This window comes from Pogona vitticeps, chromosome 3 (assembly GCF_051106095.1).
Source record: "Pogona vitticeps strain Pit_001003342236 chromosome 3, PviZW2.1, whole genome shotgun sequence".
Lineage (NCBI taxonomy): Eukaryota > Metazoa > Chordata > Lepidosauria > Squamata > Agamidae > Pogona > Pogona vitticeps.
The window spans coordinates 81,404,004-81,429,120 of NC_135785.1; the positions used below are offsets into that span (position 1 = coordinate 81,404,004).

A 25,117-nucleotide genomic window follows, 5' to 3' on the forward strand; every position below is an offset into this window, starting at 1 on the left:
GGCTTTATTTTGGTTGTGATCAGACAGTTGTAAAACTACACACTTGATTCCACCAGAAAGGGTCCTTTTTAATGGGAGCAGTCTCCCTTAAAGCGACACTTCGGTCTGCCAGAAAGTCATTCGAGCATGGCCGTAAAAAGTAGTAGCCCTACAGAGGGAGCAAAAAAGTCCAGCTTGGGCACAGGATGAGCAGCAGGATGGAGCACATGTCCGTGTATATCATGTGATCACTGGGAAATAGATTGCACTGGAGCACTCCACGATTTAGACCATCCAAACTGTGATCTAGTTCCGCTTGTGATCAAACCCTTTGTCCCTATCTGAATTGGGAGCAGGTTTAGCATTTCCCTTCCCAGTCCCAAGTTTCTTCCTTCAAAAAAAAGATTCTAGTTCTGTCTTGATTCCATCCAAAAATGAAGGAAAGTTAATACTAACCTAATCAATGGTACCAATTTTTTTAAAAAAATGGAGGAGATGGCAGAAATCAAGGAAGAGACAACCTGGAGAATTTGGCACTCATAGATTCGTCTGTGCTCTCTGTTTATGAGAACAAGGAAGGGTGTGTGCATGCATGTGGTAGTGTCTTTACATCTCTCTCACCCCAACTCTTCCATGTGGTTATCAGTTGCTTGTTAATTGCCAAGGAAAGAGAGGCCAGCTCGCCAGCCAGTACATGCTGGACACCATGCTCTCTAAATGTTTGGCTCTTTTTCCCCCTGCTCCCCACAAATATTTTGCCTCTTGTTACTGGAATACGTCCATATTTGGCATAGCTATGCTCCCCACACACTTGTTAGGAGGTTCTGAAATGTTTTAATTTAATTTTCCACCCCTGTTCTGTTTTGTCAAGAGACCTTCATGACTCCATCCATGGGCAGGATATGGAATGCAGTCTAATGGACGCAAATCCGAGAGCATCCAAGTAACTCCTGTTCTCTTCTGGCACAAAAGGGTAAAAGAAGGAGGAGATACACATGCACCCTCTGGAAGAAACCTAAGTGGAGAACCTCCTGTATCATTGGGCAAGCAATATGGGGCCCTCCAGGTGTTATCACTGCAACATCTATCAGCCATAGCATAACCAGTGGTCGGGAATGCTGGCAGTTAACATCCAACAACATCTGGAAGACCATGAGTTACCTATGATTTAGCAGGTCTAAGGGCATAGCAACAACTTGAGCATGTACATATGGGCAATATGCTCTCCAATACTCATTGAACAGTACTAAACATTCATCAGTAGTGTGCATTTGTGATGTAATTCCATTTATAAGAAAAGTCATTGCAAGTAAAACCTCTGTAGGCTGACCAGCTTAGCCCACATCAGCATTTTTTTCCTTTTCTCTTATTGATATTTAGGTTCCAAAATGAACAAGTGGCCTTAATATGCAAAACTGGGAAAAATACATGGGATCGGTATGACAATTTAGAACTGTGCACATTCTGATTATTCAGTGTGGAGTCCTGTTGCCTGCTTTAAGTGTTGTTGCATTTACATTTTTTTCCAAGGGCTTTGGCTAAGGTTTATGGAATAATATTTTGCACCATGGCCTTATCTCTCACCTCTTTTCTGTCCCACCATTCCATTGGGCCTAACTCAGCCTTCCCTAACTTCAGGCCTTCTAAATGTGTTGCCTTGAAATTGAGGACATCATTTGGGAAGACTGGATGAGGCCATCATCTGATAACTTTTCCTCTAAATGTGGAAACAGAAAATGTTAATAGTCATCTCATCAAAAGAATATTTCATACATTGTTTTGCTAGCACTTTGCTGCATGATGCATGCTGAAACCATAACACATACTGATTAAAACAATGCTTCAAGCATGTGCAACCTGGTGTTTGCTCTAGACCCCTAAACAATGTGGGATATGGTACTAAGGAATGGAAATTTTCACTCCAAATTATGAAGACTTCCAGCAGACTTTGGATGATTTACTTCTCATCTAATAGCCTCCACAATATTTAGGAGGAGCTCTTGATCTGGAGTTCTTGACAGGGCTGCTCAAGGAAAAGTGGAGATGGGAAACCACCTTTCCATGAACTTCCTTAGCAGGGGGATATTGTGCAGGACTACTGAGATTCACTGTCTTATATTGAATTCAGCTGATTCCCAGATAACTGGGCAAAAATTAAGCCTAAGTTAACATACTTCACACTCCAAACCACGGACCTCACTGCACACTTCCAAGTAAGTGTTATGTGCTAAACAACAATCATTTCAAACATCTGGAGTTAGCACTTAACATATAAAAGAGCAGACGTATTCTTGTACTTCATTTTATTATCCCAACAATATGATGTCATATTGCTATAAAGCATCCTGAAAATCCACAACAAGGCTGAAAAATATGTGCTGTCCCATATTTATCTCAGAGACAGAAAATTAACATAGGACAGAAGGTTATCTCTTGGTACGTTGTGCCTAATTTTGCTTAATGGAAAGATTTAGAAATTTTGAAGGTGCATTTAGTTGTTGTGACCTTTGAACTGGTGTAATAAAAGTATTGCCTTTTATTTAACTCTCTCAATATTACATTCTAACTAACTAACAAGCTGTGTGTCTTATATGTATAACTATTTGTTGGTTGTCTTCTGCAGAAATGTCCATGTGAATGCATTTTTCCAGAACTGGCGAAACCATCAGATTTATTCGCATTGTTTGCTTTTCTCTTGCTAACTGTCTTTCAACTTCTTGTTAACCTTCATTTTGTTCTTTTGCTTCATGTTATTCTTTTGCTAACCATTGGTTGCTATGCAACTCTTATTGAATGTTTCAGAGGCTAAATGTATTTATATTGTTCACAGGCTAACAAGCAAAGCACCACCCAGCGTACCACCAGTAGATTATGTTCCAGGTATGAACATGAACATTCTTAAAGCTGCTTACTAAATTGTAGAGTTGCTTTAAAGGCATGACCTTAACTATCATTTAAGAAGCAGGGTTGTAGGCACATATATGTCAGTTAAAGCAAGAGATACTTGCATGATGATATTGTTGGAAGGTGAGAAGAAAATTCCATGGTTCAGATTCATAGAGATCTCCTTCGTCTATAAGGCTAGATTAATTACAAGGCTACACATGAGCCACTTAAAGAATATTTATTCCCCCATGGGTAGGATAACATTTCAAGGGCCCTTTTAGTGTATTGGAAATGTAGTGAATGACAGTGGTTTTCAATCTCTAGATGTATTGAATGTACACACACCATCTCAACCAGCTTCACCAACATTCAGGGATTTTGCAAGTTAAAGTCCAGACAATTTGGAGGACCAACATTTAAAAATCACAGCTATATGATGGCCTTTACTGATCACAGAGTCATGTGGGTATGTTTCCTACTGCACCACTACGGCATTTTTGAAATCGTTAGAAAAGAAAAGGCAAGCCTCCACTAGAAGAACAAACTTTAACAAACTTTTAACTGCAAGTAATCCTTGCAAGCAAGTTGGCTGATTCTTGAAGGAAGATCTCAAAGTAGAGTTTACAACCCTCAGGAGGAAGATATTGCTTCATCTGAGCATTAAAGGCCATGAATCAAGAAAGAACCTCTCTATTAAGGTTCAGCTTATACAAGATGCCCCCTCTGCTTCTTAACTCCCATGTGTTATCTATGCAAAGATGGATCTCAGCCAAGAGGGAGACTCAGCCTGTGACTCATGCATGTGACAACCTTGTTTTGGCTTTCCTTTAGTAGCCGAAAGACTGGAAGGCAGTGCCATAGCTTAGGCAACATATCACAGTGATGACTCTGGTGGCCCAAGAAAATTTCCCTCCTGAAACAAAGGGCATGTTGATACTCTCTCGGTGCATGTGACAGAGCAAAATGGATTAACATTGGATCTTCCTTCAACAGTGGAGACAGCACTGCTTCTCCACTACACCAAGGGGCAGCCAGCTAACTTAGGGGTCACATGACACAAGTAGCTCTGTCCTCTGCCACCAGGCAATTGCTGGGGCCCAGGAGGAATGGGGATGCTACCACCACTGTTTCCCCAATCTCATCTGCCTAATGGGGTATATGAGTGGCTGGGTAGGTGAGTTAGGTGGTTTCCACTGGGAAGATGGTGTGTAGCTATGATATTATGGATATTTACAGTATGTCTGACCAAACATACCCAGTTTCAACCGAGTCATGTTTATGTGCAACATGGAGTTGACTCCACTTTTGTTCCATTAACGAGCAGCCCCAGTCCTGGTTGCATATCCTGGTGTCTAGAGTTTTCTAAAGTCCCAAAACAGTGCTGATTACAGTCCATGGAGCAGAGAATTAATGCTTGCCCTACAGCTGCATGGTACCTGGCAATTAAGATGGCTAGCACCAGAAAAAAAGAGAGAGAAAATTATCCCATAAAATCATAATCCTATATGTGTGTATCCACACAAAAGCAAAACAACAAAAAAATTAAATAAATAAAAAGCTAATGGCTCCTTAAAAGCTAACCTTTCTTTGTGAATTTTTATGGATCAAGTCCACCTTACTTAAACACTGGAGTAAGAATATATGACCAGCAATTCAAAATTCAGCCCCACTGGGTGGGGCTCTGCCCTTTGCACACATGTTTCTCCCCCCCCCCGCGCGCATGCAGGTTTCCATTGCAACCAGAAGCAAAGGGATTGAAAATGATTGCTGTCAATGTGCAGAGAAGGAGGAAGGCTGTGCAGAGGGGGGGCCAGTTGTGCATTTAGGCTTGCACCTTAGAAGGAATCTTGATGACCAGTATATCTATACATAACCCCATGACCAAGTGAGATTGCAGATAATGGACAAAGTGACAGTGCTTCATTAGCACAGGAAGGGAACCACCAAATTTTGAATTAGTTAGTAGCTGATATGCAGGGTAGATACAGGAAATAAGTCTACAAGGTTGCATGATCAAACCAAGTGCTAAGTTATGTAAGTACTATAATATGTAGTATCACATGATGATAATCTCTTGTCCACAAGCACACATTACTAGAATTACTAGAATAAAGCACTACAGTACTAGAATTTTAAAAATGTATTCATACCCTGGGATTTGGTTGATTTTCAGAAATGAAAAACAAAATCCACAAACAGACAACAATAAAACTGAATTCCCTATTATCCTCTTTCTCAAATTAGTCTTAAAACATACCCCTACATCATGGAGCTGTGCACTTTATTTTCACTGGTTTCTTGGTCATAAAGGTAAAGGTAAAGGTTCCCCTTGACAATTTTGTCCAGTCGTGTTTGACTCTAGGGGGCGGTGCTCATCCCCGTTTCCAAGCCATAGAGCCAGCGTTTTGTCCAAAGACAATCGTCCGTGGTCACATGGCCAGTGCGACTTAGACACAGAACGCTGTTACCTTCCCACCGAGGTGGTCCCTATTTATCTACTCACATTTACATGCTTTCAAACTGCTAGGTTGGCGGGAGCTGGGATCCGTCGCGTGGATTTGATCTTATGATTGCTTGGTCTTCTGACCCTGCAGCACAGGCTTCCGCGGTTTAGCCCGCAGCGCCACCACATCCCTCCCTTCTTGGTCATACTTAAAATAAATGTATTCAAATCAATGGCACTGATCTCTGTATGATTGCATCAGGATTTATTCTGTTGGATTTAGGTATAGTAAACATCTCCCAGACTGCATTCAGTTTATGCCAGAATGGTTTGAGAATCTGTAGTAAAACTGTGCTCACGACCTGGAGTTCAAATCCCAGGTAGCCGGCTCAAGGTTGACTCAGCCTTCCATCCTTCCGAGGTCGGTAAAATGAGTACCCAGCTTGCTGGGGGGGGGGGCAATGTGTAGCCTGTATAATTAAAAATTGTAAACCACCCAGAGAGTGCTTGTAGAGCTATGGGGCAGTTTATAAGTCCAATAAATAAAATAGTAATCCATCTACAAAAATCTCCTACTTAAATTTTTCATAGCATTTACTAATAATATAAACTGGAATATTCCAAGATATATTAGTACTACGCCCAATGAAAAATTCAAACAGGAGTTTTTTGTGGATGGACTGTTTAAATCCTTTTCAAGGAAGCTGCCTTATACTGGCTGAAACCAAGTCATACCTCACAATTAGAGTAGACCCACTGAATCAATGGAACGTACAGAGGAATTGACTCACCAAATACTCCCTGGCTCTGTGGACCTACTCAAGTTGTGACTTACTATTGGATTTAAGCCACTATGTCAAGCCGCCAACCTATCTAGACCAGCATTATCAATTTTGACTGGCACAGATAGTACTCACTGGATTTTAGCGCAATTCCTTGCTCTCTCGGAGATATCTGCTATTCTCTAGTAGTTATCCACCCAAATATTGACCAAGGTTGACCCTGCTTAGGACTCCAAATCAAATGAGATCACTGTGTACAGAACAGTATGGTGGTTGCTTTAGAATCTAGGTTGCATGCTTGTCCTCTAAAGATTCTGGCTAACAAACAAATTTTAATGTTTACTTCAGACCATCTAGATGATGAGGAACAGTGGTCAGATGACTTTGTAAGTATATTAATTATCCAACTCCACACCTATTCAAATCATTTTCAGTTATGACATTTGTACTCTGTGCTTGAATAACTCCATGCAGAAAGGCAATATCCTCACATTTGTGGTCACACATTCAAAAAGCAGAAACTCATAATTTTTCAAGTGTACCACTATATATGCCTTTGGCCAATATCCTGTTTAGTTTAACTCCCACATAATAGTAAATGTACAGGAGGCTGTGGTACAGAAGAATGGTCACTTGGCTGCTTGTGCAACTACCTCCCTATATTACTGCAACTGTAACCACATTTGCTGTTGCATTCACTATATGTGGAACAGGATACTAGCCTTTGTACCTAATGGAGCTTGCTATCTCTATCAAGACACTCCACGGTAATTTTATAGCTGGGAACTAAGAAGCTGGCACTGGAAAATGGCACATTCTGTCTCACAGAATCAAGAGAAGGCATCAAATCATAGCTGTTTAACCTTACTTTAGTAGAGCTTTTGCACCATATGTAGAAGAAGCTCATCCAAATGGTTTCCTGGCATTTGTGCATCTTCATTTCTTATCTACCTGAGTATTTATTGTATTATATTTTAATATATCATACTGTATCATATTATATTATACTATATTATATACTGTATTATATTAAATCATATTTCTTCCAACTATTATTCCAAAGAGGCAATTCTTCTCTCCAATTTTATGTTTACAAGAACCCTGTGAGAAAGTTTAGTCTGAGAGACAGTAAATGGCCCAAGGTAGGTCAAGGCCATGCCATCTAATGTGGACAGCATGTAATTTCTGCACAGTGTTACTGGCCAGGTAACTAGCATATGTGCATAGAGTTTGAGTCATAAACCTCTGACTCTATGACATATGCTGATAAGAATATAACAAATCTTCTCTCTTGTTGTGCTTTGTATTACTCCCAGACCACCATAGTGGCCATCACTGGGGACTTTATATGTTATATCAAGCCAGGTGGTACATCAGCTGGAGTGTAGGACTGAGACCTGGGAGATCCAGGAAGAAGGCCCACTGAGCCTTTGACCAGTTTCTCTCAGTTGACCATTCACCAATCACTCTTAGCTTGACTGATAGAAAGTTGTTGTGAAGGTAAAATTGTGATCTATTTCCGCTTGTGATCAAACCCTTTGTTCCTATTTGAAACCATGTACACATATTTTTGAGGAATAGTTGGGAAAGAGATTGACATATAATATCATATATCATATGGTATGATACGACATGATATGCTATGAGAAAATGACCATTATCATATTGATACTCAGTTAGAGAGTACATCTGTTGAATCAATTATTGAATAATAAGGCAACACTTAAATAAATCCCATTGAGTCTGTGGCAGTTGGGATTAGCAGCAGGATATTATTAGTATAATAATATATACCTTACATCCTTTTCTCAGAGTGGCTTGTTATTAAAATAAAGAGAGCCATATGCTCCACTTTTAGCTTATCAGATGAAATGAGAGATATACTGCAATTACTAAATAAAAATGAACTAGGAATATCCATGGGGATGCTACCAGCATTAATGTTATTGTTTTCCTTTTGACTTATTTTGTGTGTTTTTGTACTTCCCTCTTAAATCAGGGTTGTTTTGACTCCCAGCTGAATTTATGAGTTCTTGCAAATGAAAAGTGTTTGTCAAGTGATAACAAAACTCCTCTGTGTTGTTTACATCTGCAAAAGATCATCACAGTCAATGTACAATAAAAATGTGTGAAGATGCCATTTGTGGGATTAGAGAATCACTGCTCACATACTCTGGCATTATTAAAAGGAAGGGATATTGAAAATTTCTGAGTTTAAGGCATGTTGTGTCTCCTTTTAAAAAAATTGTATGCCCTAGTTACTAAGAAAATGAGCTGTTTTCTATTTCTAGGACAGTGATTATGAAAATCCTGACAACCACTCCGATTCTGATACATATGTGGTTCCTAATGAAGACAATTGTGATGATAGCTATGAGCCTCCTCCAAGTGAACAGGAAAAAAAACAGATCCCCATAGCCTTCTCATGTTCTGGAGGAGAATATGCAGGTAATCATGATGGTCCATTCCTTGAGCTGATTTCTCTAATGAAGCTCATCACCAGTGGAATAGAATTCAAAGGAAGCAGAAGGGAGTTAAATGGTGACCAGCCCTAGTATCCTGGATCTCCTTCTCTGAGGTAAGCCTGAACAGGTGGGTCTGTGTTCCAGACAGAGAGAAAGACAACCCCATCATAAGGACACAAGAGAAAACCTAATGTATCAGATCAGAAATGGGGATCTTGTCCCTTCAGATATTTTGGATCACAACTTCTGCAGTCCTTTACTACTGGAAACGCTGACTCAGAGAGATGGGAATTGTAGTGTCCATCTGGTCCAACTTCTGGCTTGACAAATCAAATGCTTCAAAACCTGGATTTGAAAGCTTTCCATGTATTTGTTCCTCAGCAACTGGTATTCCTATTTCTCCTATATCAGGAAGTGCTCAATGACAACTAGGAAACAATTTATCCTACATGAATTTGTCTAGTCCCTTTGTAAAATTGTTCAAGGTGGTCATTATCCACCTCGTGTCTGTGAGGTCCATACATTACTTAGATGCTGTGTGGAGAATTCTTCCTTGGACCTGTCATTTAATTTTCCTCTTAATATCTGTGATTGGGTTCTTTTGAAAGCACTGACAGTTCCTCAGTTTTGGCGGGAAGAAGAGACTGAGACTTATTTAAACTGTTTTCATCTTCAACTTTCTTAACTTGCGGCGTATCACTTATTAGACCAACAGGATCAAAACAAGTCAAATCCGGCAACTGGCCGTAACCAGTCCATGTAGACTTTTCTTCTATTGGTGTCCCACTCACTGTGGTGCTGGGCCGAATCATTCACAGTCAGTGATCTTGCGCAGGGGTGCACTCCTCATCATGCAAACCATCCCACAGCACGGGTGACGCACCCAGTCTCCTTCTTTCGGTGGAGGGTTGTAGACCGGACCGGGACGTATCACCCTTTTCCCACAACCTTGCCCCCACAGGAACCCTATAACTGTCCATTCCAGCGTCTCATATACCGCCTCTCCTTCTTTTGGAGTCTCTGGGTCAGGCAGTAAACCTCCAACTTTAAGATTTGGAAAGTCAGTAAATCCTGCTCTTGCTCATGCTTCTGTTCTCTTTGATCTGTTTTAATGGATTCTTTATTCTCTTCACTCTCCTTTTCCCATCTACCTCCAAATCTCCTTTCTCCCTCCTCTTTTATATCTTCCTCCCACATTGAGAGTCTTAACTCCTCCCCTTCCTTTCCTTCTCCTTCCTCCACTAGACAAAGTTATATGTTCTTTTTTCCCTCAGCTAACATCCCTGTTATCCCTCCCATATCTTTCTCATTAATGTCTTTCTCCTCCTTGGCTGGTCTTGATGGTGAGGATAGCTCACTTGCCTCCTGATCTCCTTCACAATATCTTTTTCTAATTTAAACTCTGGCACTTAGATCCCATCAAAAAAGAGGGGGGAGGGGGGAAAGGAGAGTATTGTCATTTGGGGAAAGTGACCAGTGGTTCATGATTAGAGGATGCATCTTTACAATATACTACAATTTTCAGAAAAGAGAATGAGAAAGATTTTTAAATCAATATCTGTATCCAGTTTATAATGCCAATTCAATTAAACTCACTTAATCAATGGTTGAATTATGAGTCAACATTTACGTAAATTCAAATGATACATTGCCCCAGTTGGATTTAGACTACAGATTATGACAAAACATAAAATAAATGAATATGGAGTATATATCCAGAGTACCTGATTCTTTCAGTGACATTGTTTTGTTAAACCCCCCAGAGTCAAATTTTATGATATCTTATAAAGATCTTTATTGCTCCTAATTTTGAAATAATGTCAGCAGACAATGTGAAGGGAGAGTACCTGTGGAAGATTTTTGTAGCTGAACATCAGTCTATCTGTACTGCAATATATTATTGTACTTTACATTTTATGTAGATTAAAAGGGACCATTTAGACTGGGATTGCAATGAGGATTTCAAGTGAAAGTGACTTTGACAAAATATCTTATTCAATGTCTAATCAAGATAAAGATGTGCCACTCAAAATAGCTTTGTAGGTGTGATCTGCAATGCAAAATTAAATCTAGTCTAGGCACTCCGATGCTTCTCAAATCAGATGGGCCAAACTTTATTTTTTTCCCCATGTGGTAGTACTATAGCGGGTGTCACAGCAGCTAATTGAGGCTAATTAACAACATGCCAAGCATGTGGCCATGAGAATTGGCACCTCATTAATTGGGGCCGAATCATTCACGGTCATTAATAAATTGCACTACTATCATTCATAATTGCACTACCATATACAGTATATAAAATTATACTGTATATATAGGTACTGGTAACAAATCCCAATTGGATTTAGCAGACAGGTGCAGGGTTACATCCTTGCATAAGTATGAAAGGGGGTCAGGTAACCTTTCAAATGTTAACAATTATTCTTAGTTTTTCTCTGTCATTTATAGACAACAAACAACCAGGCCAGCAGAAACCATGGCTGGGGGCCAAGCCACTGCCTACTCTGCCAAATCAGTCTTCATCAAAACCAAAGAAACCAGCTGCTTTGCCGCCACCCTCTGCTGCACTGAAGCCAATCCCCCCACCTAAGCTAACTGACGAGGAGGTAAGATTCCAGATAGATCTGGCTAGTCATCAGATGCAAAGCTAGTCCTACCAACATTGCAGACAAAAAAAAAACCAAAGGCAGGTTAATCTCATATTCTTACATATTTTATGAATCTAGCACACCCTACTTCCACTACAGAATTCAGAGTTCAGAATTCACATGGAAATTAGGAAAGCAAAAAGGAGGCAGTATCCTCAACAATATGTATGCATGAGCAGACTTTCAACTGTGGAAGCTACCACTCCTCAGACTGACAAAGGCCCAGAAGCAGCACTTCATTGTATAACAACAGCCTGGCCCCTCTCCTTCTAAACATGCCTTGGCTCCATCTTTTCCTCTCCCACATTCACATCCTACTGCAAAATTTATTTTATTTATTTATTTGGCTTTTATACCACCCACCTAGACGAATCTACTCTGGGCGGCTCATCTATTACCTCATACAGGTGAGACATTCACAACACCTCACGCATAACTGTTTTTACTTGAGTCAGTTCAAACAATTTGGAGTAATCATGTACAGTCGTGCCCCGCTGGATGATTCCCCCACTCTACGATGAATCTGCTTTATGTTGACGTTTTTGCAATCGCTTTTGTGATCGCAAAACAATGTTTTAAATGGGTTTTTTTCGCTGTGCTATAATCGGTTCCCTGCTTCGGGAACTGCTTTTCGCTTTACGACGATCAGCAAATAGCTGATCGTTGGGTTTCAAAATGGCCGCCGGCTGAAGAAAATGGTCCCCCGCTGTTTTCTAGGACGGATTCCTCGCTTTACAGGCACCGAAAATGGCTGCCATATGGAGGATCTTCACTGGACGAGCAGGTATTCAGCCCATTGGAACGCATTGAATGGTTTTCAATGCATTTCAATGGGTTTTTTTATTTCGTTTGACGACGTTTCGCTCTACAGCGATTTCCCTAGAACGAATTAATGTCATCAAGCGAGGCACTACTGTATATGGAAATCTCATGATGGACATACATTTATTTGTCAAACAGCCCCAAAGGCCCATTTCTCAAATTTTCTTTATTAAAAGTCAGAATGGACTTTTATAATCCCAGTACTATTACTTCTTCAATATCTGCTATAAGCAAAGTCCTTAATGGTAATAAGTATAAAATATTTGTCAGGAAACATCTTCTCAAGCTGTTCACATTGGCATAACACCTACTAACTGTCCTCAAGACAGCTGTGCAGTGTGAGACATATTCTGCATGTGAAATCTGTGAGGTAAATTTTATCCTGTAATGGCCGTTATTCCCAGCTAGCATGGCTATGTGACTGGGATGATGGGAGTTGTTCATTAATACATCTGGAGGTCACCAGGTTGAAGAAGGCTATTGTAAAGCATTTTAGTGCATGCATATTTTCAAGCAAAAGCTATCTGAATAGTTCAATGAATTAGGTTTCTGGCTGTGGAGCCAGAGGTTGGGAGTTCACTTTCCCACTGTGCATCCTAGAAGAACCAGTCTGTGTGGTCTTGGGAAAATGCACAATCCCAAGATGCTCCCGCTTCTGAGTATTCACTACTTGGAAAACACTGAAAAGGACTGCTGTAAGTCATAATTGACTTGATTGCACACAATTATTAGCTGGCTGGATAACCCTGTGAGTTAGGTATCAAGCTGCAGAGCTAGAGGTTGGGAGTTCAAATCCCCACTATGATTCCCCAAAGAGCCAGCCTGTGTGGCCTTGGGCAAGCTGCACAGTCCCAGGATGGCCACTAAATAAAGTAATGGTGAACTGCATCTGAGTACTGTCTACCTAGAAAATCCAGAAGAGTAGCCGTAAGTCTGAATTAACTTGACAGCACATAATGATGATGATGTGATTTTCAGACCTGGATAATAAAATTTTATTTATTTTTATTGGTTGTTTTTGAAGCATGTGGTTATGCATTTATTCATAACTGAATGACAGGCTTATTATAGAATTTTTATACTATTCATTCATTTACTTACTTTATTTACTTACTTTATACTACTTTAGCCCCACAGGTGACTCAAGCAGGCTCACAATCAATCAAAACAATAAACACAATTTAAAAATCATTGATTGAAATCCTGTTGCTTAGAGTATAAGCACTAGAGTAGGCCCATTGAATCTGTGGGGATTCGGTAAGTTAACTTCCATAAATTCCACTGAATCAAATGAGCTCACTCAAGTGTACCTTACTACTCTGAGCAACAGGATTCCAGTCAACAATATATAATAATTAAAAAAATTAAATAAGTAACAGGGTTGAAAAACATCATTTAAAAACACTTACAAACATGCCTCCCTCAGTTCAATAAGTACCACACTCCATGATAGCCCTGACTTGTCCAAGACAGTTGAAAGCCTGCCCCCCCCCAAGAAAAAGGAAAACAGAAAACTGTTTCGACACCATGGGAGCAACCACTGAAAAGACCGTCCTCCTGCTTCGCTACCAAACAACCCTGTGAGAGCAATGGGATTCTTCAAAAGCTGGAGGGGCTTACATGGGGTGATAGAATCCTTTGGATAGCCTGGACACAGGCTGTAGAGGGATCTTTAGGTTATGGACAATGCTTTGAGTTGGACCTAAAAACAAAGCCAGTGAATTTGTTGTAGCAAGGAAGTCACATGTTCTCCCTAACCGGCACCAATCAAGAGTCTGGCTGCCACACTTTGAACCAGCTGCAGTTTCCAAACACTCTTCAAAGGCAGTCCCGCACACACTGTATTGCAGTAGCGCAGGTGGAATGCATCACTGTAACCAGATCAGACATCTCAAACAAAGGGCTCATCAAGGTTTTACGAAGTACAAATAAAAATATTTGCAAATATTAATAGAGTCAAGGGGAAAAACAAATCAACAAATGATCTTTTCTCCTTGGGATGTTGAAGTGGAAGGAAATAATTATTCAGGAAAGAGGTGCCCTCCACAGAAGATTGATTATCAATGGCCTTGCCAAGACAAAGAGAGATATTAGTGTTATTATGTATTGATTTGTCACTCTTGGATTACATGGTCATAATCCATCTGAGAGTTAAGTAGTTTTAAGTCCCATTTATTAGAAAGGAAAAATGGAAATGTGCTTAAAGCCCTACACTGAAGGTGAGGTGAGCTGCGGGGCATTGTTTATATTGTGCGGCTTCTCCTTTGTGTCACCTAAATTCTATATTAATTCATCCCTCTGCTTTCTCTCAGGCGGATTATGTAGTGCCTGTTGATGATGAAGAGGATAATTACATTGAACCCACTGAAGAAAGCACACCACAACCTGTAAAACGTAACTATGAGAATTTTTCTATATACGCATTCATGAAGCCACATAAATGATATCAGTTCTGACATTTGCCAGACTATGTCCGTCTTACAAGAATAACAATATTTAAAATACTGCTGTCAGACATAGACAGTCAAATTAAGTTTACATACACATTCCTTTCAATGAGACCTTCCTCCTCACCATCGCCTCTAAAAAGAGTCATCAAAGTGAAAGGAGGAGGAACAGAGTCCTCCTTGATGAAAGAAACGGAGACAAGAGAAAACCCCTCTTTTAACTTCATAAGATACAGGGCAGAATCCTATTAGTATTTGCATAAGGTTTGCTTACATTGCTGTAGCTAATTGTGAACACCTGATGCAGTGCCAGGCCTGTATTATAGTTGTGCAGTCAGGTACATGATGAAACACTTGATCAAGACCATGCCCATACTTTAGGAACCTTTTCAAATTCTGTACAGATCAATGACTAGACCTTTGGTGGATTTTAATAATATTCTTGGTGTTCTGTCCATGTCATCAGATTCTGCTGGTTGACAGCATGCTATTCCCTTCAGTCATACTGCTTTCTGACCTGTGTCTTCACACACTGAGTCATTCATTTCATTTTTTAGATAAATCATATTTAAATCTATGGACTTCTTTATGGCATAATGAAGTGTCCATGTAGATGAGGAGAAGTGCATATAGTTTATGCTATAAAGAAGCACATTAGAGTTTCTAAGGGCTCAGGAAAATAAAATAAAAAATTGTTCTCTGTCTCAAAGAACTTGTGAGGTCCGCATAGTCAAAGCTATGGTTTTTCCAGTAGCAATGTATGGAAGTGAGAGCTGGACCATAAAGAAGGCTGACCGCTCAAGAATTGGTGCTTTTGAATTGTGGTGCTGGAGGAGGTTCTTGAGAGTCCCCTGGACTGCAAAGAGAACAAACCTATCAATTCTGAAGGAAATCTACCCTGAGTGCTCACTGGAAGGACAGATCCTGAAAGTGAGGCTCCAATACAGTACTTTGGCCATCTCATGAGAAGAGAAGAATCCTTGGAAAAGACCTTGATGTTAGGAAAGTGTGAAGGCAAGAGGAGAAGGGGACAACAGAGGATGAGATGGATGGACAGTGTCATCAAAGCTACCAGAATGAATTTGAACCAACTCTGGGAGGTAGTGGAAGATAGGAAGGCCTGGCATGGTCTGGTCTATGGGGTCACGAAGAGTCGGACATGACTTAAGGACTAAACAACAAAGCTTTGATTTCAGCACAGAGGTGGACAACTTTGGCAAGTGGAAAGGATAACTTTCTGTTTCCAAGATTCTCTCCAGTCTCACGGCCTACCAAAAATATGAAAGAAAACCAAAGGATGAAACCAGAAGTGGACAGAATTTCACTTAACAGCCCTGAAAAATAGATATTTCCCTGTGTATGTGTTTAGTGCTGCAGAGGCCCCTTGCAACCTATCAGAAATATAAGTGGCAGTGTTTTTTTGGGGGGGAGGGGTCCAAGTTTTTGCTGGGAAATAATTTTTTTGTTAGTGGAGTCTCAGAACAACGGCTCAGAAAATGAGCCCCGGGGGGGGGTTTACAGGCAGTATCAGGGGTTATACTTTGCCCAATCTTGCTTTAACATGACATGACTTTTCTTTGTCATTTCAAGCTCCCATGGTGAACAGATCTATCAAGCCCACCCCCAGATTTGATCCTCCCAGTTCAGCAACGTTGCCTCCTGTGTCACCTTCTACATTAGGTATGAAATATGTGCCTTAATAAGTGGAACATGTTTTAGTTATTGTTGTCTCAACTTATATACTGCCCATAGTGCTAAAGCACGCTCTGGGCAGTTTGCAACCTAATTATGCAACAACTCTTTACATAATTAAGTTATTATGTTAGCTCCCATTTCCACATACTAAACAGCATTTTTGCTGAAAGAGAAGGATGATCGGAGAGGTAAGTAGCTGGTATTTGTACAGTAGATGCTGAGGGTATTTCTTACAATCAGATAGCATTTCTCAATATTTAGCTACTTTTGAAAAGCAATCGTAAGTAATCATGTACTTTAAAAAGTTATTAGCAGTACTTTGTATTGATGATACCATATTATACAAATTTGCCTGTTCAAATGGTCTTGCTCCTGCCCAAATCCACTCCTTAAGATACCTAGAGCAGATTTCTTGATGGTCCACCCGCGTGGCCAAGGTTCTGCACAGAAAGCTGTAAGAAATGTTGTGCTTACCATATACCAGGAGCTGATGTGGGATGGTGAATGGGTCCTAACTCAACCATCGGCCCAGCTACAGGAAACAGGGCGCTGTTAAGATCAATAGGGTCCACTATCATACACAATGGAGAAGCAAGTCCTACCAGAAAGAGAAGCCTTTTCTATGTCTATTGTAGAGATCTGTAACAACAGGCTTCGGTCCCTCCCAGTATTGCTTTCAAAACAAAATACTGCCCCCTAGTGGATGTTGGCAATATTATGTCTGTCTGTCCATTTCATCCTTTGCCGCAGCTAAAATGTGAAATTATTTTGTAAGGTAGTGCTTTTCTAGACCCATTTCAAAGTGCTGATTGTAACTGAAGGCATGTTTCCCATTTCTTCTCCTTCCTCAGTCCCTTGCAATCCCAAGAATCTTTTTTTGAAGGTCAGAGGGCCTTCTTGAACAACATGGGCTGATCGATGTACAGGGGTAGAAGGGACTGGGAGGATTATCATGATGTATGACTGCCCAATATTATCCCAGTGCTTTTTGGCTAAAATCCTATAACGCACTTTCCTGGGAATAAGCCTCACTGAAAATGACTCTTACTTCTGAAAAGATAGAAGTCTGTGTTTCATTCCTGCATCCACTTCTGCGTGTGGATAATTTAATTTCTTATCTGTTTCTGACTACATGCTATCTTGGTTATTGTTTTATCCAGATGTCTATGAAGTGCCTGAAGAAGAGGTAAGACCCCTTTCTACACACATCCCTGAAAATAAAACAAAATTCCCTGAAATCAAAAGATACAAATTCTCAGCCTGCCCAAATTCCTAAATTTCACTGCTGAAAAGAAACTCTCGATGCACACTGTAGCAAGCTGGTCTTCAATTGAAGATGGAAAACCTAGGCACACCTTCAGAATTGCATTTTAAATGCTTAGACTCAAGGAGAGTACATTCTGATTGCCCCCACGATTTGCTTCTTGAGCCTCACCACCCTATTTTCCAGTATATCTCTGTGGTGGTGCATACATCATAGCAGACATTTCAGCTCCTTTCTATCACGTCAATGCAGAATTCTTGTTTCTACTTGAAAACAAAATAAGAGGAACAGCAGCAAGGATACCTATAATTCAGCCGGGTCTTGTTCCATAAGAAAGCTAGTGCCCAATGCATAATTTGCGAATACTAATCAACAGTTTGTTTTTTCCCCGTAGGAAAAGTCATCACCTGCAGTAATTGGGTAATAAACTGTTTTAACATTCTGTAAAAACTTTTTTTCCAATCATGAAAATGATTTCTAATGATTTTATAGAGATATCTTTTGACTGAGGGTTAGGGGAGTTGTAGTCTGAAATTTCTGGGAGTAAGATGCTTGTCATTGTGTTAATCCATAAGAACTAAACAAAGTCCCAAATCCAAAGGCAAGCAGTTTCTTTACTAGGACTAAATGTAATTCCACAATACTTTGAAAGCAAGCTTTCAGATTCTTTAGCACTCTTCATCAAGCTAGATCGTTACAGGAAGGATAAGAAGAAGCACCTACCCTGATGAAGCTTCCTTTTATACTTGCATGTGGATTCTGATGCATTTTGTGGTTATCTTAGGGGTCAGTCAGATGGGCATTTGTCCCAATTTCTGATTTGCCGTGGGGATGGTTTGGTTTACTCTCTTTTCTGGTGATCACACAATGTCATTACTGGAGCAAATAAAACTGTTCCCAGAGCAATCCTACCTGCACCTTACTAAGGCTCTGTCAGAGGCTTCTGCCTTTTTGATGCAGTTAGGATAGCTCTGGTCTGGTCCATTTCCAGTGTGTGTGATTGCTGTAACAAACCAAATTGAGCCTTCCCAGCTGTCTTGGCTCTTTCCAGTTTGAATCACTGGATTGTGAAGTGGCTTAATAAGCGAGCCACTTCAGGATATTGGCAAATTGAATGCTTCCTCTGCTTCTTAGCACAGAAGCAGATGAAGTGTGTGTGTGTGTGTGTGTGTGTGTGTGTGTGTGTGTGTGTGTGTGTGTGTGTGTGTGTGTGTGTGTGTGTGTGTGTGTGTGTGTGTGTGTGTGTGTTTGAGGTGTCTAATGGACCATTGCTGATACACTGCATCATTAAAAAAGAAAGAAAATATTTTCTTTGGTTTCTGTCAAAGGACTGGTAAAAAAAATCTGCCCGGAGCCAATTTTTGACTGGCCCTTCAGACAACCCAAGGAAAATATTACTTTATCTTTTTTTAAAAAAAGTGATGCAGTGCCTTAGCAAAAGAATACCAGAGTCTCTTTAAATAATTCACTTCCCCTGCCTCTTCTCTGAAGAGCAGAAGTGTTCAATTTGTCAATATCCTGAAGTGTTCATTTATTAAGCCACTTCACAGTATGGGAAGGAAATGGAATAAATAGTGTTGCTTGACATCCAATATGCCATTTGGATGTGAGGCTTGCACCAAATGATATATGACACCTCCCCAAAACCCCAAGTGACCCTATTTAACCAGCATCAGCCCACTCCAAAACAGCTAATGTAAAACAAGCCCTTGGTTAATGAAGCAATGACAGAGAAATTACAAAGAAATTGCCTCGTGAATCTCTTTGAATGTAACCTCTTTTAAGCAACATGCAGCCCTCTTCTAAGACCTTTGCAGGTGTATGTTATGAGAATATTTGAGTGCATAGTCTACACAGTAATCCAGCTATGCACCACTTGAGGCGCTAGTAAATATCAGCATTCTCCTTTTAATGCTTTCCATTCATACATTAAAAGTATCATCACGCTGTGCCATCACATGTATCAGTCCTATGCTTCTGTAGAAAGGCAGGCATTCTTGTATGATCTCTCACACAATATATTTCCCTTTAAATAGGAAGTAAAGAGCGTACAAATTTGATATGTTATATGTTGGGCATCATGCATCCTTGCATCATGACACTTCAACTGAAATAGAAAACACTTATACCATTCCCCAGTAAAAATAGAAAATTTTCCTTTATATGATTGACATTATGTGTTTTGTAAAAACTTTTTAAAGGGGTACAGAAATAATGCTGTAAAAATACTCGTAAAAAGGAAAAAAGAAGTTAAAAGAGTAAAAATGTGGACTGAGAATAAGATAGAATTTAGGATGAGCAGAGCATGCATTTCAAAAGATTAAGTAAATTTAAATTATAGAATTGTATGTTTAGTATAAAATGTAGAGTATAAGTCATGTATACAAATGTAAAATGTATGTAAACTTGTCATGTATACTCACTTGTCATGTATAGTCATGTAAGAAATGTATGTAAACTTACTTTTGCTTTCATTATTCTTCTTTCTATAACTTAATAAAACGGGAAAGGGGAAAAAGGAGAAAAAAAAGCTTTTCAAATTCAACCCAGTCATTCTTATATTCATGTAGATAAATGATATGGCACATAAATCATTTCCATCCCATTGATTTCTATGGTTCTTTCACAGTACCGGTATGTTCTCTCAGACCAGTCCTATTGAGTTTATTCAGGCACATTTCCATAAATCTGGGTGAAAGATTGCAACAATATGTTGCTTAATACATTTTGGATTTGCTAGTGTTCCATTAATTATATAATAAATGGATTTCTTTCCCAATATGTTTATTTACAAAGTTGTCAGAAAAGATGTATCTCAGGATGTTTATTTTATTTAAAAGGCCCATTTAAAGACGATAAACATCGTTTCTCAGCCTCCTGAGGCAGGTCTGTTCTGTGTGGAAGTTATGGTTGAATGCTCTCCAGTTGTTACAGTCTACAAATCTATCACATATTGCTACCAATTATTAATGTAAAATGTTAATAAATTCTCTAGCACAAGCAGTAGCAATCACTGTTTAGGAAATATTTTATGGTCATAGTGGGGATCTGCTGGCAGAGGCAGCGAGTCTGCCTTTTGACTACCGCACTTTATATTTCATTTACTGCTGTTCCAAAACACTGATGTTTTAGAGCAGAACATGTGCTTGCATTAGGAAAGGGACAAAAGCATGGAGGGGATGAAGTTGTATTGCTGTTATTATTGTTGTTGTTGTTGCTATTCCAAGAACTGATTTGTGTGTGTATTGAACGTAATTTGAATGCTGCTCAGGATCTGTGGAAACCATATTTATCTATATATCTTCCCCATCAGGATTTCAAAGCCACTTCCTCCAAAGCCTGTTCAGAGGCCATCCGGAGGACGCCCTTATGAACAGAACACAGTCAATGAATCCTTTAAACCTGACAGGTTGGTTAAAAAAAAAAAACAAAGTTAATGTTCTTAAAGAGAATATTAGCTAGCAAACACGTACAGTATGTTATCCAAAAAGCCTGGGCACCCAGTGTGCTATTATGTAGTATGTATTTGGAAGGGAGAGACCTATAGAGGTTCTCTAGAAATTCAAAAGCTGGCATGCTTTGTACATTTAGACTTTGTCCTAAGAACTGTAGTGTGAGCTTATGGATTCTGGGCTCATCTAAACAGTTCATTAGTTGACTTTGGGTTTGTTGCTGGCTTTGAGGACATAACCAAATTCATAGGGTTTGGGAGGGAAATAAGAAAGGCAGGAATGGAACAACTTGTGTATTCTTCCATGTTCATTGATGGAAAAGTTGGGTTTAAATGTAATAAATGTCAGTGACTGCTAGACTCCAGGGGAACTGTGAAAACAAAGGGTAAAGTGACAACAGAAGTCTGACAACTAATTCAAGACTTATACTCCCTATACTCCTAAGTGGATGCCACAGGTAATGTTAAGGAGACAGCTAAGTAATTTTTTCTTTAAACCATTCCTAATTCAGCCATATTAAACTTGAAACCTGTGGTGGTCCTCTGCTGTTCTTCATCAGCCAGCTGAACCACCATCAACTGGAGAAAACTGCACACCTTCAGTGTGGGTTTGGGCCATTGTTAAGCCACGTATGTGAGTGTTGCCTAGAATGTTTTCTAACATGCAACATATATGTCAGAGCCCAAAACCCTCCAGACCAGTTGTTCCCAGCCTTGGGTCCCCAGATATTCTTGGACTACAACTCCCAGAAAATCTGACCAGCACAGCTAGTGGTAGAGTTGTAATCCAAGAACATCTGGATACCAAGGATGGGAACCACTGCTCTAGACTTTCCCCCTTACTGTTGTATATCCCAACAAGAGAATGCTCACTACCTATATTGCTGACGAAACTAAAATGAGAACAAAATAGATAGTTACAATTTGAATTGGATGACAGGCATTGCTTGACTAAAACATGTGTTAAACTTTGCAGAAATGTTTTGCCACTTCCAAGACAGCGTCCTCCACCAAAAATTGTAAGTAGCTAAATTCCCCTTCACAACTGGGTTAAATCCACATTCATTTCCGTTAAATTTTACACAAGTGCCAATAGGAATCTGGCTATTCTTTTATGAGAGCCACAAGAATTCTTTGCTAATTTTGCTATTAATAGATAAGCATAGCTTCCCAGAAAATGGGTTTTTTGTTGTTGGAAAAACAGGTTTTTCCCCATCATCGTGATTATCCCTCTGGACTGTCACCCAGATTAAAAAGGGTCAGAAATTTCTTGTCTTCCATTCCCGATGCTGAATATGCAGAAGAAAGTAAAAGAAGGGTTGGGGTGAAGAAGAGACCAGATAAGTAAATTGAAACAGAGCCTAGATAAATTGCTTCTCCAAACCCTGAGTTAAAGTCATGTCTGCTGAACAGCAAGGGCTTACCATTTCCAGGGTACATGGGAGGCCAATGTGTATTGTGCAGAGACATCAAAAGCCTACCACAGCATCACACAGCTTGAAAAGGAAAGACTGTAACTTGTAAGCAAAGCAAAACCAACTAATGATTGATCACGAGGCTACTAAAATAGACAAGCAGATGTATAAGCATGTATAGCCATGTTAGCCTGCTGCAGTCCTGCATCTCCTTAAAAGAGTAGCAGGTTTTATTTTGCATACAATATATTCAACTATTATCCACTTAACCAGAACTGGAAAACTTGCTTCATGGTCTTATAGACTCATAGTCCAGGGTGACACCTGCAGAGTGACAACTCAGGCAATTTGTTGTGCAGAATTTAACGGTTGCACAAATCTGTGTGCCTCAGGGTACAAGTGTAGTCCACATTAAACAATTTTTAAAAACTTCACTTGTTCCATCCTATCTGTATATTTTTGAGACTTTTGATTTCTGCTGCTGCTGCTGAAGCTGTACAAGCAGAGCAACACTGTTGGGCATGGGTCATTAGCGGCAAAGCTTCTGAGGCTTGATCCAAGCTACATCTTGTTGATCCAGAATAAGTAGTTGAGCCTGTGCCATTGCTATTAATTTTATTTCAGATGCCTAGAGAAGATCCTTAAGTGTGAAATACTATTTCTTGACTGTATAAATAACTATGTACTGTAATCAAAGGATTGCATTTTGATTTTAGGAACCCGATGGTCTTGGAATACAGGAGAGTGGAAGTAAGCATATTCTATGTTTAAGTCACAATGGAGGAAACTTTTCTATGATTACCAGAAGCCAGCCAAGCTTATTTCAGATGGCAACAACCCACCCCAAATGTTATATTGCCCATTATTCCATTGAGGCTACAAACCAGTGTGTCCTTAGAAGGAAGAAAATTCCCTTGCACAGATTAGAGCTTTCTTCTGAATTAGAGCCTCACTGTTAATCATCATTTTTTTCTATACGTGATGACACATATAGTCTAATTTTTCTAGTGGTTGCTGGATTTTTTAGTATTTCATGCCCTGTACCTTTCAAAAGACTGGCTGATCACATTAAGGGAGTGGGATGTTCATTTCTACCTCTTCTGAGAATGCACTTAGTTACCTCAGGCAACCCACATGCCCGCAGTCTCAGTTATGTCCAGTCTGCAACATGGGTATAAAAGGATTCTGCTACTACTAAAAAATATTAATGGTTGAGTTTGGTCATGACTGAGGATTATTTACTAATTTTCAGCATATTTCTTATTTTGTAATTTTTCTAATGTGCCCATTGAAAATTGAACATTATTTTCTAAACCACTGTTTCTCCATGCATTACTCTTAAGTATTGTGTTTGAATTTTCAGATCACATCAGCAAAAGTGCTTCAGAAATCAAGTTCCCATCTGTCACAGCCCCATCTCCATTTCCAAGGATTACGTATGTGGAAAAAATGTTACCTTTTCCAGTTTTGTAACAGCATTGTGGTCTTAAAACCCAATATTTAATGAATGTTTCCTACATTCTCAATGGTCTGTGTATCCCCCACTGAACCTTTAAAAAATTGCCCAGAGCTGGTGTAGGAGAATAGCTGATGTATGGCACATCAAGTTGGTATTCTCTGGAGTTATGATGGGCTCAATATGTGCTTACCATATGGGTTACAAGTATCAGAGATACTGTAAGATATTTCCATTGCTTGGATTCCTAATTTGCATTCGGGGGGGGGGAAAAGTCAGGGTGGTGGAATTTTGTGCTTCTCCATTTTCACTGGAGCCCCTTAAAAGGCTACTCTGGATGACTCTCTGGAATAGCATTTGATGTGGTACAATCAGAGACAGCTTGTTTGCTGGGCAGAGAGACTCCTCGACTCCCTGATCACAAGTCACATATCCATAGCTGAAGATACTCCCTGCACCAATAAAAAGTACCTGCCACTCAGTCAATGGCATACGGTATTGGCTTCCATTTTATTTAGCTATATTTCAGATATTTTATATTAAATTCTGTTAATCTTTTAATATGTTACACTGTATATACTGTTAAGTTATATGTGTTCATTATACTGTATTTAATTTCACTGTATTGGTTTTACTGTTTTTAAATTTGTAATGCCGCCCAGAGTAGACTTTTGGTCTAGATGGGCGGGGTATAAATCTAATAAAATAAATTAAATAAATGAATATTTAAGACAAGGGCATATTTAAGGCAGCAACTTTTTTCTGCAGGAAAAAACTACCATACCCAGAGATACCAGCAGTAAGTTGATTTATTTTTTTATAAAATTAACTTATATTGAAGTTAAAAGTCTGAATTCAGCCTGGCATTATTCATGAACTGTATTCTCTCCTCTCCTCCCCCAAATTACATTTACATTAGAATATATGTCTGATACTTTAATTATTTATCCTCTTTTCTTTTGGAGGAGATTAGTTAAATTATGCCTTTAAATCTTGCTGGAAGCAGTCACTGGTCTTGAGTACTTAAATGTCAGTTACTGAAATGCTGATTAATTTTAAAAAAACTGAAAACAACAAACATGACAAAATGACTGCATATCTAGTTGAGGAATGAGTGGAAACCAGAGACTTTTCAAGATACACAGTATCTCTTCATAAAATTTATGAAGAACTTACTTTGGATTGTTTTGTAATTGTGGATATAATTGTGGGTAAGAATTAATGTGGTTTGAAACAATTCTTCATAATAGATGCATTACATATGATACAATATACAAGTGAAATGATAGAACTATACTCTTTTTTACAATTTCTAATCTCCTGTGGGAATGTAATACTGTATATAAAATGGAAGTTTCATCCAC

At 39.4% G+C, this 25,117-nt stretch overlaps 1 protein-coding gene across 11 annotated transcripts in view; it reads left to right on the top strand.

The window, feature by feature from the left end:
* Positions 1-25,117, top strand: part of BLNK (B cell linker) — a 130,261-nt gene that overhangs the window by 94,010 nt on the left and 11,134 nt on the right. For 6 of the 11 annotated variants that reach the window (XM_020794990.3, XM_020794984.3, XM_078391311.1 and 3 more), the window contains 14 exons: positions 1,360-1,416; positions 2,810-2,859; positions 6,439-6,476; positions 8,382-8,538; positions 11,004-11,161; positions 14,338-14,419; positions 16,063-16,152; positions 17,328-17,353; positions 17,826-17,851; positions 20,745-20,840; positions 21,859-21,901; positions 23,014-23,047; positions 23,661-23,733; positions 24,522-24,552. In XM_020794990.3, the coding sequence (XP_020650649.3) occupies positions 1,360-1,416; positions 2,810-2,859; positions 6,439-6,476; positions 8,382-8,538; positions 11,004-11,161; positions 14,338-14,419; positions 16,063-16,152; positions 17,328-17,353; positions 17,826-17,851; positions 20,745-20,840; positions 21,859-21,901; positions 23,014-23,047; positions 23,661-23,733; positions 24,522-24,552 (961 nt within the window). The remainder of the gene's footprint in view (positions 1-1,359; positions 1,417-2,809; positions 2,860-6,438; positions 6,477-8,381; positions 8,539-11,003; positions 11,162-14,337; positions 14,420-16,062; positions 16,153-17,327; positions 17,354-17,825; positions 17,852-20,744; positions 20,841-21,858; positions 21,902-23,013; positions 23,048-23,660; positions 23,734-24,521; positions 24,553-25,117) is intronic. The other 5 variants (XM_078391310.1, XM_020794985.3, XM_078391312.1 and 2 more) reach the window with 1 other exon arrangement.